This window comes from Sphaerodactylus townsendi, linkage group LG05, assembly GCF_021028975.2.
Source record: "Sphaerodactylus townsendi isolate TG3544 linkage group LG05, MPM_Stown_v2.3, whole genome shotgun sequence".
In the NCBI taxonomy this organism is placed as follows: Eukaryota; Metazoa; Chordata; class Lepidosauria; order Squamata; family Sphaerodactylidae; genus Sphaerodactylus; species Sphaerodactylus townsendi.
Genome location: NC_059429.1, coordinates 130,824,170 through 130,842,294, shown reverse-complemented (window position 1 = coordinate 130,842,294; position 18,125 = coordinate 130,824,170). Strand labels below are relative to the sequence as shown.

Here is an 18,125-nt window from a genome sequence, read left to right as displayed (position 1 = left end):
CTCTTAACCACTACGCCACACTGGCTCTCTTACACGACAGTAAATCCAAACTCTCCTTCTCTTCTTCAAGTTGCAGCCAATTTGTGGTGATTCTGTAGGGTTTTCCAATCGAAGATGGTTTGCCATTGTCTTCCACTGCATAGCAACCCTAGACTTCCTTGGCAGGCTCCCATCCAAGGACTAACCAAGGTTAATCCCGTTTTGAGATCAGACTAGCCTGGGCCATCCAGGTCAGGATGTTCTCGAATTAGCAACAAAATTACAGTGCCAGAGCCCCAAATTGGTGACTATTACACCTGTGAAATCATGTAACGTTCCCGGATCTGCTTCTCTCTCTGTTTACTAACATCTTCAGAAAGATACCTTCATACTTTTCCCTGTTTGAATCTGATTAGTCCTATTATATCATTGCACTAGGAATGCAAATCATTGCACTAGGAATGCAAACAGAAATGCACCTATTCATGGTGTGATGATGTAATTGCACCAATTTCCAAAATTTAAGAAAAAGTCCAGCTGTGGCAGGCAGTTGTACGCTTTCAACACCTATCAAAGCACACATCACCTAGACAACATGGTAAAATAATTACCAAGGCCATCCACGCAACACAGAGATCGCGCAGCGATTTTGCACAGAAGTATTGGAAAATCACAGTAAACCAACTCCTAAAAAAAACAAACAGGACCAGAGCAAGAAAAGAATGGTGAACAACTGAGCTATGGCGATTCTCCCTGGAACTGCCAGAATACATGTTCAAGCAATGCGTATTTTGCCACATTTCATTAGTGTGCAGCAATAACCCAGGGATTACGTTCTAACAACACCTATTGAGCTTTTAGGCTCTTTTGGTCTCCTTTGCATTGAGAGTAAGAACATAACAACATAAGAACATAAGAACATGCCAGCTGGATCAGACCAGAGTCCATCTAGTCCAGCTCTCTGCTACTCGCAATGGCCCACCAGGTGCCTTTGGGAGCTCACAGGCAGGAGGTGAAAGCAATGCCCTTCTGCTGCTGCTGCTCCCGAGCACCTGGTCTGCGGAGGCATTTGCCATCTCAGATCAAAGAGGATCAAGATTGGTAGCCATAGATCGACTTCTCCTCCATAAATCTGTCCAAGCCCCTTTAAAGCTGCTATCCAGGTTAGTGGCCATCACCACCCTCCTGTGGCAGCATATTCCAAACACCAATCACATGTTGAAGAAGTGTTTCCTTTATTAGTCCCACCTTCCAGCATTTTCAATGTGCCCTGGTTCTAGTGACAGGGAGAAAGAGAGAAAAATTTCTCTCTGTCAACATTTTCTACCCCATGCATAATTTTATAGACTTCAATCATATCCCCCCTCAGACGTCTCCTCTCCAAACTAAAGAGTTCCAAACGCTGCAGCCTCTCCTCATAAGGAAGGTGCTCCAGTCCTCAATCATCCTTCCTCAAGGTTCTCTGCACTTTTTCTATCTCTTCAATAGTACATTCCCTTTGGGTTAAATTTGGTTATGCACTGCTTTTCCCTCCGAACTCACTGCGCTCTCAGATCTGAGAATGCCTGTGATTTCTGAAAGCTCTCAAAATGAAACTTTTCATGGGGAAATGAAGGGAAAGCAAAGAGAATCAACCTGTGTCTCCCTACATTCAAGGCTTCTCGCTCTTCCTGGCTTTCCCTGCCCTTACAAGAGCAGTTTCTCCCGCACAAATTGAGCAAGGGAGCGGGGGGCGGGCCAAATGGCAGATCAGGTAATGCTCCACAGTGGGTTTTTCCTACAGGAACAAAAAAGCACGGGAAAACCCCACTGCAAAGAAGAAGAGAAGAAGAAGAAGAGTTTGGATTTATATCCCCCCTTTCTCTCCTGCAGGAGACTCAAAGGCTTTCATGATTACCTTGCCCTTCCCCTCACAACAAACACCGTGAGGCCAGGGCTGAGAGAGCCCCGAGAAGCTGTGACTAGCCCAAGGTCACCCAGTTGATGCAGGTGGGAGTGTACAGGCTAATCTGAATTCCCCAGATAAGCCTCCACAGCTCAGGCGGCAGAGCTGGGAATCAAACCCGGTTCCTCCAGATTAGATACACGAGCTCTTAACCTCCTACGCCTCTGCTACGCCTCCTACGCCACTCCTAAGCACACAAACACGAGGAAAGCACGGCCTGCCTAAATGGCCATTGCTACTTACAGCATGAGAGCAATTGCCCAGGAAGCACAAAGCATCGTGATGTTTCTCTGGGAGGTTATGCATACAGCATTTTCACAGTGTGGCATCCTTTGCCTTCTTCTGTTCTGCAGATCCTTCAAGACCCGAGAAACGGGAGATCAAATGCCCAACTCCCGGCTGCGATGGCACAGGTCACGTCACGGGGCTGTATCCTCACCACCGTAGTCTGTCTGGCTGCCCGCACAAAGACAGGATCCCTCCGGAGAGTGAGTATCCCATAGAGTTGTTCACACAACATGACCAGTGGTGGGATCCAAAAATTTTAGTAACAGGTTCCCATGGTGGTGGGATTCAAACTGCATGTGAGTGCCACTGGGCTGGGCGGCACAACGGGCGGCCGGGCATGACAGGGCGTGACCTGGATGGGCTGCATACCGGTCCTGGGCGAAACGAATGCACTCCAGAGGCTAGGCTGCCATGCACTGCACCCTCCTGCTAGACTGCTTCAAGTTCTGCGTGCTACTGCTGAGAGGAGGGGCATAACTAAAGCAAAAATCACGAGGCAAAATCACCAATTAGTAACCCCCTCTCGTCACACACAAATAATTAGTAACCTACTCTCGGGAACCTGTGAGAACCTGCTGGATCCCACCTCTGGTGAGTATCCCATAGAGTTGTTCACACAACATGACCCAGCTGGTCCTACCAATGCTGCTCTGTGAATGGATGATTGAGGGGCCAAGCTAATACATTTTTTTCTGTTGACTCACATATTCTTAAAACCTGCAGGGGCTCAATTAGGTTCAGGACTACAGGGAGGGCTTCCTACCTTCTCCTGTGATATTTTCCTGAGATGAAAAAGACATGGGGGAATTATTCATCTCACTTCAGAGCTGCATAATGTCAGACTTCAGTCCAAAACAAAGCAACTGTAGATGTTAGCTATTGTCTTTATTGGGAAACCAAAGATCAGAACAAGCAAGAGACGATTCTAAAGAATCACAAGGCAAGGCTGGGGCTTACATTCCCCTCCCGCCCATGCCCATGGCCAAAAGGCGTGAACCCCCGTTCCCACAGAATCAAAGCAAGAGTATACAAAGGAAAGTACTAAGGGAGATGACAGTTCACACTGATAGCGGTTTGAGCCAAACCAGACCCTCAAGGACCACTGGCTGAAACATCAGATAGCTGACACCTGGGTGAGAATGAGCATCCATCACTCCGGACTCCCCACCCCAATGACAGAATGGGGCCATTCCAGAGGTGGGATCCAGCAGGTTCTCGCAGGTTCCCGAGAGTAGGTTACTAATTATTTGTGTGTGCCGAGAGGGGGGGTTACCAATTGCGATCTTTGCCACGCGATTTTGCCTTAGTTGCTACTCCTCTCAGCAGTAGCTGGCGCAGAACTTGAAGCAGTTCCAGCGTGAGGTGCCCCGGCGGCGCAAGGTGCCTGCTTCAAGCGCGGCATTCGCTTTCCGCCTAAGAACTGCGGGTGGCTGTGGCAAGGACACAGCCACTGTGCCAGTTCTTAGGCCCAGGAATGCCCTGCCCCCGTCATGCCCAGCCACGCCCCGCCGCGTCTCACACCCTATCATGCCATTACCACAGTTTGAATCCCACCACCATGGGAACCTGTTACTAAAATTTTTGGATCCCACCACTGGGCCATTCTGGACACGCCTGGTCACCAGGTACTGCTCCAAAAGGAAAAGTAGCTCTGCTCCCGAACATTTTGAAGCTCAGGAATGGAACCGGGTAGCGTAGGCTTCCACTATTATATACTAAAGAGCTTTCCCCAAAGTTACACAGAGATCGAACAGAGAGCCCGAAATATTTACTCAATAATTTGAAGTCTCATATGGACTTTGAATACACACTTCATAAAATGAAAATGATGAAAATTGTACATTGGTTTGTTTTATTACACTGGTAATTTTATATAAACGTATTGCACTTTATTACTTTCTAAATTTCCGGAATAGGATGATGAACAGCTGGTAATAGTTAATCGTGTTAATATTTATATGAGAAATAATTGAAAAAAATAACTTCTTTGTACAATAAATGTTAAGAATGGAAGCTACTGGTTGTAGAGCCAGAGCTTAGCAGTATTTCTTCTCGATTTTTTCGCTTGCTTGTGGCTGGCATCTTCGAAGATCTGAAGATCCCTTCTGAAGATGCCAGCCAGATGGCAGGCTAAACGCCAGGAATGCTGAACATTAGCCATAAGTCCGGAAACCACCACACAGCAACCCAAGGCGATTCCGCCGCGGAAAGCCTCACACATGTTGTTGTTGGAATGATTTATTACAATTGTCATATACACATAAGTCCAAGCCAGTGTGCCAATTTGGTCTGTTCATTCCTGTCATATCATACTTGGCACGCGAGTTCCAATCTTGTTTGCAGAGAAAGTGAGTCAGACCTGATCCTAATCAAACGCAACTTCCACCTGGACCCAGATTAAACTCTCAAAAGTAATGTCATGTCAAGCTAGTTCCGAAATATATTCTGTAAACCTGAGGATACAGGCTCAAAAAGTTTGGGGAAACTGGCGCTAACATTTCAGTTGGCCGTTACCATCTTCCATTCCGATCAGTGAAGGCTCAGAATGATAAAAAGTTAGACCTTCCCCAAAGGCCTTTTTGGATCAACATGGCGGGTTCCTTGTTAATTTTTATTTGAAGAAAGCACAAAGAAATTACTTCCAGATTAACTTGCCCGTGATTCAACCTTGCCGGTGACGAATCCATCCCTTAAAGATTTTTGTGAAATTATTATTTTTTTCTAATATGAATCATCTTGTTGAAAAGCGATAAGAGAGATGTTCATCTTAAGAGTCAAAGACTCACGGTGCAAGGAACGTTGCAATCCCCACCACCAAAGGAGTCTGAATTATCCATCACCCATTCTTCTCCCTTTTAAGGATACTTGAAACAGAATATCACATACAAGACGGCATTAAAAGTTTCACGTAGATTCCTTTCCGTGGGTAAATATTTGTTATATATGGCACTTTAAATGCACAGTTCCTTTATAATTGCTTCACAAAAAAAGCACTCTTTCTGGTTATGATAATCGGGGAGGAAAAACTACCTTATCAGTCATTTCAAAGGTTACAAACTTGGAGGGGGGAGATGAGTCAAGGGAACATCAGTTATTTTCTGGTATGCATGAACTTTAAAAAAAAATTAAAATTAAAAAAGAAATCCATGTATTTCCAAAGAACCACAAAACAAATTATTTCCCAGACTTATAAGGTCATCACTGTAGGAGGGAATAATCCCGGAGATTATAAATTTTTTTTAGAAAAGGAAACTAAAATGCTGTTCAACTATGGATAAAAGCAAATAAAATACCAGCTGCTTTAAAGTACCTGAAAGAGATAGGCAGGAGAATCATAATGAAACAGCAAAGGGTGTGTGTGTGTTCTTTTTAATTAACTTCCATATCACTCTCCTCTGTCGCAAAAGGGCTTTGAGTGTTTAACACAGATGGTTCTCTATCCAAATAATAGTCAGAGACAAATCTGCTGAGTTTTAGGCATTAAAACTGCCCAATGGATCTGTGGTTTCCAAGTCCAAATTCCTGCTATCTCCGCCCAGTGGATTTTAACAAGCTGACTTTGTTCTGTCTGGAATCTTAGAAAGCTCAGTAGGAGTACACAACGTTACTGAGCTAGAGAGACCAACTCATCTGACTTGGTATAGACCAGTGATGGTGAACCTTTTCGAGACCGAGTGCCCAAATTGCAACCCAGAACCCACTTATTTATCGCAAAGTGTCAACACGGCAATTTAACCTGAATACTGAGGTTTTAGTTTAGAAAAAATGTTTGGCTCCGAGGCGTGCGCTACTCGGGAGTAAGCTTGGTGGTAGTCGGTGGCTTGGCTTTGAAGCAACCATGCAACTCTTCCAACGGGTGAATCACAACCCTAGGAGGGTTTACTCAGAAGCAAGCCCCATTGCCAGCAACCGACCTTACTGCCAGGTAAAGGATCGTGCTTTAGTTCTTCGCATGAAAATCAGGGGGTTTTAACAGAGCTTAACAGGGTTACCTACACTGCTTCCCCCAAACCCGGTCTTAGGTTTATTAGCATTAGGTTTATTAGCGGCCCAGGCCAGCCTAGATGTGAGGGGAGGGGGGCGACTCTGTTTGCGTGTGCCCACAGAGAGGGCTATGAGTGCTACCTCTGGCACCCATGCCATAGGTTCGCCACCACTGGTATAGACTATGTATTAATCTTGTCCCTTAACTAGCTATGGATGTAGAAGTTTGTCATATGGTAGTACACTATACCCCGTTCCGGATAAAGATGACAGGAGGTTTCTGAATTCATCTGCCATTTCCTGGACCGTCTTTGTTCTAGAATGCTCTGCTTGGGTCCTAGTGGCACTCAAGTGACATTCAAGATAATGGTGAAAATCCATTCTTTTTGTTTTAGGAAATAAGTAGTATAATATAGGAATTAGTATATAATATATGTTTGTATGTTTTAGGTACTTTATTGCACAGAAATAGAGCACTTAGTACTTTCCTTCTCTGTGTATATGTTTCTGTTTTAAGCCATTGGGCATAGTGTAAATAGTAAGTTTTTTTATATATAATTATCACATTGCCCAAGATGTATTGTAAGTTGAAAAAATAAGTAGTTCAGTGGTGCCCTAAAGACTAAGAAGATTTTAATTAAGCACAAGCTTCTATGGGCTGGCGTTCATGACATAGCAGACTCTTATCCACCAAAAATTCTGCTAAAATGAATTCATGGTCATCTTGAAGGCACTGCTTCGCTTTTGTGTATTTTATAAAATTCTAACGGGAAGAAGGTAGAGCAAGTGGATTTCCAAATTGTCTTCCAGTTCCGTGATTCGTTCTTTGGCCTCATCTTGCCTGTTCTCATTGAATGATCTTTTGAACCATGTGATTTTAAACACACACACACACACACACACACACACACACATATATGTTGTATTTATGTGCTTTTGTAACCAGAACGCTATGTTTTAATGGGGTTAGTTTTAATGTGTACAGAGCCATAATCTATTCATTTCCGGTCGTTTGTTGGTTTTATTTGTGCTCTGCCTATATATCTTGTGTTCACCGCCCTGAGCCCTTCGGGGGTAGGGCGGTATACAAATATATTATTATTATTATTATTATTATTATTATTATTATTATTATTATTATTATTATTATTATTATTATTATTATTATTATTATTATTATTATTATTATTATTATTATTATTATTATTTATTCAATTTCTATACCGCCCGATCCCCAAAGGGGATATAATAATGATAATGATAATGATAATGGTAATGGTAATGATAATGATAATGATAATAGTAATGATAATGATAATGATAATGATAATGATAATGATAATAATAATAATAATAATAATAATAATAATAATAATAATAATAATAATAATCCTGTTCTTCCTTGTTCTACAGTCTTGGCCATGCACGAGAATGTATTAAAATGCCCCACACCTGGATGTACTGGACAGGGCCATAAAGAACAGCACCTGAATGACATTCTGGGCGGTATGTGGTTTTCATCCTTTCCATGTGGAGCAGGGTCTCAGCTTTAAAACCCATTCAGGATATGACTACTGACTGTGGTCCTGGGCTTCCCTAGTATCAAATTTCTATCATTACTGGGAATCCCTATTATTTCCTAGTATTAAATTACTGTTACTTATTATTTCCTTCCTGTTTCCATGTATACAGCTTGTAGAACTGTAGTAGAATGCAGAGGTGTGTCTAGGGGAAATGTAGCCTGGGGCAAAATCTGAGTCCCCCCACCCCCGAATGGGTGGCTGCCCTCCCCCACTAAATAACTTTTTTTTGCACCAGGTCTTGAAGTCAATGTATGGACCTGGGGGGAAAGAGGAGGGGTATAGGGGCTGATTTTCCACCCCCCATGTGACTAAATGCCAACAGCCTGGGGACGTTTTACCCCATATGTCCCCCCAGGCAGTGCGCCCCTGGTAGAATGTTGTAGTAGTAGTTGAAGCTAGCCAGGACCCTTTCCGCATGGGCATATACAGCAGTCCAGGGATGGCAAAATAATCCCCGGGCTGCTGCTTCCGCAGCAAGCAGTGCTGCCTCACACCCCGGAGTGGCTGGAAGCCGCCACTGTAAACCCGCCTCAACGGCAGCGTTTTGGCAGCGCCGCCTACCTGTCGGGCACAGTACTAACAGCACCGGGTGGAAGACGCCGCCTCCCCTCCACTCACCCTTTCTGGCCTCCAACCCCTGGAGGTTGGAGGGCAGCGTGCACAGGTCCCTGCAGTCCTCCAGAGCGATGCTGGATGGGACTGTGAGTGGAGGGGGGCAACCAGAGGCAGGTCCATACAGAGCCGCCTCTCTGGCTGAGGGGAAGTTGGGCTGCCTGCCACGCCAGCTGCTTAACAGTTCCCGAGCCTCCACCGGCATAATTCATGCCGGTGGAGGTGCATTTCCGCACGTGTGCAGAAAGCGCCCAGGTGTCAGGTCTCGACCCCTGAAACAATAAACAGACTCTGCATCTGTTGATCAGTAGAGTTTATTGGAAGGAAACCAAGCACCTAGCTCTGGTATTTGGGCAAAATCTCTATGGTCCATTCTGCACAGCCTGAATAAGACATCCTGTGGACGCTGAAAAAGGAGTCTCGGGAAGGCACTCTACACAGCTTTCTTCTCGAGCCGTCCTCCGGATGCCTTATTCCAGCTCAAGTCATCTCTTGCACTTGGCGAGGAGGTTGCAGGAGGGGAAAGGGAGCATAAAAAGCAGTCAAAGTCAGATGCAGTATTTAGAGACGCGGCTTTTGAGCCACAGAAAAGTCTTGGTGGAAAAGGAAAGCGAATGTTTGCCGTAGGCCAAGAGTGTCACAAAGGTCTTAAAGGCAAGGCGCTATAATATCGCCTTGTCTTGTGTTAAGTAATTAGATCAGTGGTGAATTTATATACTCCAGATGTTCATGGACTACATGATGGGGATTGTAGTCCATGAACATCTGGAGTGCCATAGGTTCGCCATCACTGCACTAGATGGTTAAAAGGGGGCTCCTATTCTTTTCTCTTTGGCCAGAAAGGGAGAGGGGGTAAGAAGGGGTCATGTCAGTGGAAAAACCATATATGGAAAGGCTGTGAATAACCTACATACAGAATACATTGTCAAAACACTGTATTTATATGGTAATGTGTTCTGTATGTGAGTTTTTCCACAATCATTTTATGTTTAGTCAGCTGAAAGCCAGTTGGGGCGGGCTCTATTTCTCATATTTTCCATACAGCAACTATCTTTTAACAGATAAAAATGACGATGATTATGATAACCCCAGAATTATCCTCGGCTTTAAGAAAATGGGTATTGCAGCTAACAGGGTCAGATTTCAAAATAAATTCACTGGTTCTTGGTAGGTAGAGCGATAAACATTACAAATACTTTGGTCGGCACTAATAGCAATCTGCTCCCCATTTCATTCGTTTCCAATGAAACCATGAAAAGAAATTGATCTGGCGTTCTTCATAGACTCCAGCCAGAAGAAAAATCAGATAGATTTGCTCAGTTAATTGAGAAGAACCAATTTGGCTTTAAACACGAGCTAGCAAGTCACGGAAAGGGAAAATTAAGTTTCCGACCACAGAGGATGTGCAGTTATGCTGGTTTTCTCAAAGTCGGCAACCTGACGGTTCTCCCCACTTTTCACCACGCCAGTGCGATTCAAGTTAGACAGACAGACAGACAGACAGACAGACAGAGAGAGAGAGAGAGAGAGAGAGAGAGAGAGAGAGAGAGAGAGAGCTACTGCCGGTCCGAGTAGACAATATTGTCCTTGAGAAATCAAAGGCCTGCTTTAGTATGAAGCAGCTTCCACTGAAGTCTAGGCTCAATGTAGAGAAGATAAATTCTGCACTCGTGAACTGACCAGTTTCGGACTGATCCAGAAGATTTTGCTGGCTATTCTGCCCAAAATAGTTTGTATGGCTACAGTTAAAATGCTGGACGAGAGCAATCAGGACGCTCTGAACTTTCGATTCTGGTGTTTCAAGGACAGCTGGTCCAGTGAAGTGGCGATATATCCAGGTGATATATCTCACCTCTGCCATAAAATCCTCAATGTCAGGCCTGCGCCATCCTTGGCCTGGCAAATCGCACGTACGCAGCTCTGCTGCAGATGGCCTAGCCATTTCCACCGCTCGAGGCCATGAGGCCTCTTTCCTTTGTTCACATGTAACTAGTTCAGTAGCGCTTGACTGTTTCTCCTTATCTGTCTTTCTAAGGGAGTGACCTGCCTGTCCCAAAACAATGTCTCTTTCTCACTGTCCTTTCACATGCTGATATTATGGGAATGCGAGGGTGGGGGGATTACGGGTTGAACCAAACTGTAACCTTTGGGCATATATCAGGCTAGAGGAGCCAAACCTTCAGAGCGGATTCCCTTACACCTCAAGCAGCTCCTGTAACATGGTAGGTGGAAAAAATACCAAGTTGAAGCCAATTTATGGCGACCCCATGGGGTTTTGAAGGCAAGGGATGAACAGAGATGGTTTGCCATTGCCTGGGCTTCTTTAGTGGTCTCCTATCCAAGGACAAACCACATCCAACCTTGCTTAGCTCTAGGACCTAACAAGACTGAGCAAGCCTAGACCATGTAGGCAGTGGTGGGATCCAAAAATTTTAGTAACAGGTTCCCATCGTGGTGGGATTCAAACAATGGCTGCATACCAATGGCTGGGCGGTAGCACCGGGGCATGCCCGGCATTCTGGGCGGGCATTTCTGAGCGGGCTGTGGCAAGCAAGATGGCCGCCAAGTACCGTCCTTAAGGAAACTAATGCACGCGCAGGTCGCTGCCACGCACGCCGGTGCACCTCCTGCTAGACTGCTTCAAGTTCTGTGCGTAACTGCTGAGGAGCGGAGGAGGGGCGAATCCAAGGGCAAAAAATCAATGGCAAAAAAATCACCACTAGTAACCCTCAGCAATACAAATAATTAGTAACCTACTCTTTGGAAACCTAGAGGAACCCGTGGATCCCACCTCTGCATGTAGGTCAAGATCCCAAGATCAATAACGAGAGAACAATACTGACCAACATTGCAGAGGTGTGGTGAGGATTACAATAACGCATGGATGAATGGAGGGGCTTCACCCACTCTAAAAGGGTGATTTTATTTATTATCGCATGCATTGTGTTAATTTTCTGTCTTTCTCTCCTCTTCCCTCTTTTACCTGCTGCCCCAACCCTCCCGCAGTTTATCCGGATGCCCCATCGCTGCTGCTGAGAAACTAGCCAAATCTCACGAGAAACAGCAGCCGCCGACGGGCGACCCTTCAAAGAATAGCTCGAATTCTGATCGGATACTCAGGTAATTGAGATCTGGGGGAACGGATCCTCCGTGGCACGGTTCCGTCCCCTGCGCCCCACCCCCGTTCGTCCTCCACCTCCATAATAATCCTAACAATCTCTCTGCGGGAGGGCACTGTTCTGGTGTTCTCTTCGCCTGCTGATGCCTTCTTGCTGTCAAATGTCTTCCGACGGTTACTTAATTACGCTCATGGTCACGCAGGACGACGGCTGGCTTTTGTAGCACCAATTAATGCCGAGCCAACAGGCCAAAAGGGTTTTTAACAGCGCAGCCGGCAGCTCCCATACTGATTACTCTGCAGTGCAAACAGCCAGTGAATTACAGCCATTATATTAATAGCGGGAAGGGACTGGTGCCGCCATCCCATTCTCTTCCTGTCGATGTTAAATGCGCCGCATACCGTCAGGTGTGTCACGCCATGTCCTTTCAGGATGGGAAGTTAACCTTTGCAACTCCCTTGCTAGTGATCAGATGGTTTAATGTGCCGGCTCTCCGTTTCACCCAGTGAGCCAACCCTCTCTGGTACATTTGAGCGGCGGATACATTCATGAAATTGACCCCTTTGGGGACATGTAAGGGAAATGCTCCACTGCCACAGAGTACGAAGGCTCGCTGAAGTTTAGCTGCCAGTGAGGTTTCACCTGTGGCCTCATTAACCCACACTCCATCTCTTGGAAATGTCATTGCAATGGGAATGCCACCCTCCAGACGGAGATTTCCTGGATTTACACCTGATCTCCGGACTTTAGTGATCAGTTCCCCTGGGAGAAATGGCTGCTTTTAACGGTGAACTCTATGGTCCTTCCCCAAGCTCCATCCCCAGCTCTCCAGGAATATTCTAACCTGGAATAAGCAACCCTACATTAACCCATGTGATCCTATGAGAACTTCCTGCATTCCTAGAGCATCCAGCTATCATGGTGGACTCTATGGTCCTTCCCCTAGCTCCATCCCCAGATCTCCAGGAATATTCTATCATGGTGGACTCTATGGTCCTTCCCTTAGCTCCATCCCCAGATCTCCAGGAATATTCTAACTATCATGGTGGACTCTATGGTCCTTCCCCTAGCTCCATCCCCAGATCTCCAGGAATATTCTAACCTGGAATAAGCAACTGTACAGTAACCCATGTGATGCTATAAGAACTTCCCGCATTCCTAGAGCATCCAGCTATCATGGTGGACTCTATGGTCCTTCCCCAGATCTCCAGGAATATTCTAACCTGGAATAAGCAACCCTACAGCAACCCACGTGATTCTATAAAAACTTCCCGCATTCCTAGAGCATCCAGCTATCATGGTGGCCTCTATGGTCCTTCCTCAGATCTCCAGGAATATTCTAACCTGGAATAAGCAACCCTACAGTAACCCACGTGATTCTATAAGAACTTCCCGCCTAGAACATCCAGCTATCGGAACTTCCCTCATTCTAGCATGGTGGTGTCATTTCTGGGTAGTGTTGCCAACCTCCAGGTGGGGCCTGGAGATCCCCAGAATTACGACAAACATCTGTTCCCCTGGAGAAATGACTGCTTTGAGGGGCGGACTCTTCTGGTATCCCCAGATCTTCAAATTCTCTCCAGCTCACAGCTTAATTTTCATTCGAGGGACAATAGCTGAGCATGAGAAGAAGGTGTGAGACAATATTTGCTTTAACAAAATATTGTTTATGATAGTGATCAAATATAGAGAATAAGTGAAAATGCATCGGACTGTTTGAAGCGAACTTCTAAGTAACCCAGATTTCATTACATTTGTTTCCAGAGAATTCGTAGGAGTACATGAGCATGCAGCCAAAGGTGCCAGAACAATCAAGAGTTCTCTTCCAGATAAAGCAGTACCACAGTTCCATCATCCCCGTTGATGATGGGAACTGTATCCATAACATCTGAGGGTCAGAGTTTGACACCTTAGGGTGTAGAGTGTTGTAATTATATTGGCCAATTCGAACTATGGAGCCTGAAGCTGTTGGATTGAAGCCTCTATAGTAGTAGGCGGTTCTATACTGATGTTATGGATTCATAATCTCATCAGCCCACCACATGCTGGCAGGGGCTGATGGGAATTGTAGTCCATAACATCTGGAGTGCCAAAGGTTCGCCACCACGGCCCTATAAGATCCACCTGTTGAAAGGGCTGCCTGCTACTTTGCATGTACAGAGAGCAAGATCCCAAGCTTTGCGTTTCTTTTTACATGCCCCTTCCGCACATGCAGAATAATGCACTTTCAGTCCACTTTCACCACATTGCTCATATTTTCCACAGATTCAACTGGTTGTGGTGGTTTTCCCGCTGCGTGGGCTGGTCTGCCAGGATCTTGTTCCTAATCTGCTTCTGCATCTGAGGCTGGAATCTTCAGAGGTGTATCACAGAGAGAAGTCTGTTACACACTGTATCTAGTGAGAGGAGAATGTTTAGGGGGTTACATATTGTCCATGTCCCAGGGTGGGGAACCAACCACCCAAACACTTACTGATTGCAAGTGGATTTTGCTATTCCGCACACACACACACACACACACACACACACACACACACACACACACACACCCTACTTACCTTAGCTGGCAGGAGCCTACTGCAGGCCACCCCTCGGCCTGGCCCTGCCAGGCTGCTTCTTCAGCTGGCTGAGGGGAGGGGTGTGGAGGGCGATTCTCCGGCCACCCCGACAAGACCAGCTGGTGTGCGCCCGGGAATATGTGACCCCGCATTTCCCCGTGGGTGCTCCACCCCTGTGCACAGTAAAATCCAGCTGCAAAGTGCATTGAAAGTGGATTGAAAGTGCACTATTCTGCGTTTGCGGAAGGGGCCATAGAGCAGCTGGACAGCAAGGCAAGGCCATTGAATGGAGAGGATACCTTTCAAACACAGTCAGGTTCACAGATAGCCCCCCACAATCTCCCCGTATCTCCTTTCTTGTGCCCAGCTGGCCTCTGTACACTGGACAGTTGCTTTCCCCAGTGGTGGACGCATACTTCCAGTGTGGAGTCCGAGTCCCTCCTCCCGCCATGAGGTTATAGCTCTTCTTCATGTTAGATCTCCTCTCCCGTCTCCTGGCTGGGACGTCCTGTGTCTCCCCGCCATGTGCTTGCAGTTCAGTGTGTCCTAGCCATGTTCTGGAAGCTTGATGTGTGCAAATGGGCAGCTGACGATTTTCAAGGCGTGGCAGTGAAATTACATCGCCTGGTAAATAACGGGCCACTACCCACTTACCTCACTAAACTGCAACGCCGCTGCGACCCCGCAATGAAAAGCCTCCGTGGCTTCTGACCACGGAGACATTTGTTCCCCACACGTTTGCAATTCTTGAAATAACGCGGGCAGCAAAGAGCGGGAGTTCCGCTGCAATGAGGGGAATCGGAGCGCTCCGATTGGCTGTCTAACGCAGGTGCGCCATGAGCCACGGTGAAAGTGGCGGCCAGCCGACGGCGGGTCTCGAGCGGGATTGGCTGGGAAGAGGTTGTTTATGATAGGTTCGGCATCGAGCTTGAGTGCGAATCGCCATCAAAGAGGCGCTAATATTCCTCTATTAAGATCACGGCACATACGCTGACGTCAGCAGTAAATCGTTGGCTACGCTTTCTGTGGGAGACACGTCATCAGCAGTGTTTGGAAGTGAAAGCAGAAGCCAGCTCAAGACGCGACGCCTCTTGTACTTCCTCATTCGCTCGGCGCCGACATTTTCCATTTGCTCCGCATCGGGGCTTCGAACAAGTTGAGACGTGAAGACGCGACTTCGACTGGATGTCGACACGTGTCTACGCCATCACTACGCGTACTTTTAGATGGGGACATACCCCACTTAACAAGATGGCGCTCCCTGTTCCCTGATTGGCCGTGAGCTGCGCGTCACAGCGAATCAGCCGCGCGCAAACAGCCGAGGTTCCCCACAACCCCGCAGCACCCACGGGGTTTTTTAAAAAGTTGCTCTTTTTAGCGGAGCTAATTTGCCGCGCAGCCAGGAGGCGGGAGAGAGGTAAATCCCTGGCAGCCGCGCAGTGAGCGCCGGAGATGTGGGGAGCGTCCAGGACCCCCGTGGCTTTTAAAGAGGTGACCCCGCGGCTTATGGTGAGTGGATAGTGACCCAACATCCCATTGAGTCCCAATTAAAGTGGCGAGGCATTTTATTGGTTGACCACCCCGATCTTGGGCTGTCGCCTGGGAATAAATGGCAAGTTTGAGGTCTGGAAACACTGAAGGCCACTGAACGAATGGGGAGGCAGCCACTACTTTTCATGTGTCTGCCCAGTTTACATTGAACAAACACTCGGAAACTGGAGTAAGACAACCAGCAAGCTGCTAATTATAATGAAGTTGTGCAAACAAAAAAGAAAGGCACCTGAACAGAACTGTCTTATAAATCCCTGTTATATATGTGTGTTTTGTTTCTTGATAATTTTCATGCAACTAAATCCTAGTATAGACCCATAATCTCTAATCAATACTCTTCAGACATACAGCTATGGTATATCTTAAAATAAGGCTTGCTTTCAATTTCTTGGGCCGTCTCGTGGTAACACTCCTGGGTCCCGATTCAAGCCTTCAGTGTTTCAGTCAAAGGCTTTTTCAAGGGACCATCTGATGGATACACTTAATATTCCCCCTCAGTATCTTGCATTCGGGACGCTTAAACTTTATCAATCCGTATTAGTAAAGCAAAGGATGCGGTTATTCTTGCGACAGAAGACTTATGTCTCAAATTCCCAGCCGAGAAAGAAATTATATTCAGAATCAGAATTCAGAATCAGACAATTCAATTAAAGTGGTGATGAAAGGGCTTTCGTTGTGTGTTCCTGCATGGCAGGGGGTTGGACTGGATGGCCCCTTGCGGTCTCTCCCAACTCTATGATTCTATGATTCCTCCTCCTCTTCCTCCTTAGGCCTATGTGCTTTGTGAAGCAACTGGAGGTGCCTCAGTACGGGAGCTACAGGCCGAATATGGTTCCCACCACGCCAAGGGCCAACTTGGCCAAGGAGCTGGAGAAATACTCCAAGGTCACCTTCGATTATGCAAGTTTTGATGCTCAGGTTTTTGGCAAACGCATGCTTGCCCCAAAGATTCAGACTAGCGAAACCTCACCTAAAGCCTTTAAATGTAAGTTGGGGCTGATCGCGAACGATGCTTTGGAATGTCCTGGGTTGGGTTTTGCTTCTTGTTCATGCGGCGGTTGTGCGGCAATTGCTCTGCAGGGTCAGACTTACCGGCCAGGCTGCCTGAGCTGCCAGACATCTCTGGGAAGTTCTCTAGAAGAGCAAGAGTCTTATCCCATTATCAGGGGCGTAATGCCCATTGGGCAAGGTGGGCAGCTGCCCAGGGCACCACCTTGTGGGGGGCCTCAAAATGCAGGGTTCGTTTTTGGGTATTTTTTAGTGGTTTTCCATTTTTGGCCTGCAGGGGGTGCAGTTTTTAGGCTAGTGGCACCAGAATTTCAGCGTATCATCAGGGGACTGATGTTATCAGCGTTATCATCAGGGGACAAAGTTGTGGACTCCCAAAGGGGGTGCCCTATACCCCATTGTTTCCAATGGGAGCTAATAGGAGATGGAGGCTACAGTTTTTAGGGTCCATTACTTTTGGCCCTCTTGAACCAAACTGTACCAAACCTGGGGGGTATCACTAGGGCAGTCTCCTGATAATACGCTGAAATTTTGGTGCTGATATGTCTAAAAATGCACCCCCTGCAGGCACCAATGTCCTGGTGCAAAAAAAAAATTTGGTCGTGGTGGAGTGGCCGCCCATGGGGCGGGGGGGGGGTGCATCCAACTCAGGTTTTGCCCAGGGCTACAGTTTGCCTCGTTACGCCCCTGCCCGTTATCCCCCGTGGTCTCCCATGAACATGTCTGCACTCTTTTCCACTGGAAGATGAAAGCAAAGTTGGAGATTAATCTGCCACATGCTGGACTGTCTTTGTTCTAGAACAGGGGTCTGCAACCTGCGGCTCTCCGGATGTTCATGGACTACAATTCCCACCAGCCCCTGCCAGCATGGCCAATTGGCCATGGTGGCAGGGGCTGATGGGAATTGTAGTCCGTGAACATCCGGAGAGCCGCAGGTTGCAGACCCTTGTTCTAGAATGCTCCGGCTCAGCCCTAGAGCCTTGGCGACAGAACTAGGTAGGCACTGGGACCCAAGCAGAGCAACCTAGAACAAAGACAATCCAGCATGTGGCGGATTAATATCCAATCTACTGTCGTCTTTCGGTGGAAAAGGGTATTGTCTTTTTTCAGTGAGCAGTACAGCTGTCTTCCACCAACAGCTTTAGATGCCTAGGGTTATCTGCCTTCAGGCTGTAGCTGAAGTTCTCCCAGGAGGACAACCGGTCTCCAGAAAACAGACATCGGTTCTGGAGAAAATGGGTGCTCTGGAAGGTAGACTGTGTGGCATTATACCCTGCTGATGTCTCTCCTCTCCCCAAATCCCACCCACCCCCCAAAGGTCCACCCTCAAATTTCCCAACCCATTGCTGGCCATCCTGCCTGCAACCATTGTGAGCAGCCGCGAAAGAAAATAAGACACACTGATGACCTGGAAAGTGATTCCAGGTTGCTCTAGAGATCTCCAGAACCTCTATGAGGAACCATGGAGTTTCCAGGGATCCCTAGAGCGACCCAGCTC

At 46.9% G+C, this 18,125-nt stretch overlaps 1 protein-coding gene across 1 annotated transcript in view; it reads left to right on the top strand.

Annotated features, from left to right (window-relative positions):
- Positions 1-18,125, top strand: part of MYT1 (myelin transcription factor 1) — a 115,464-nt gene that overhangs the window by 35,287 nt on the left and 62,052 nt on the right. The window contains exons 6-9 of the mRNA XM_048497924.1: positions 2,278-2,412; positions 7,610-7,690; positions 11,388-11,511; positions 16,390-16,604. Coding sequence (XP_048353881.1) covers positions 2,278-2,412; positions 7,610-7,690; positions 11,388-11,511; positions 16,390-16,604 — 555 coding nt within the window. The remainder of the gene's footprint in view (positions 1-2,277; positions 2,413-7,609; positions 7,691-11,387; positions 11,512-16,389; positions 16,605-18,125) is intronic.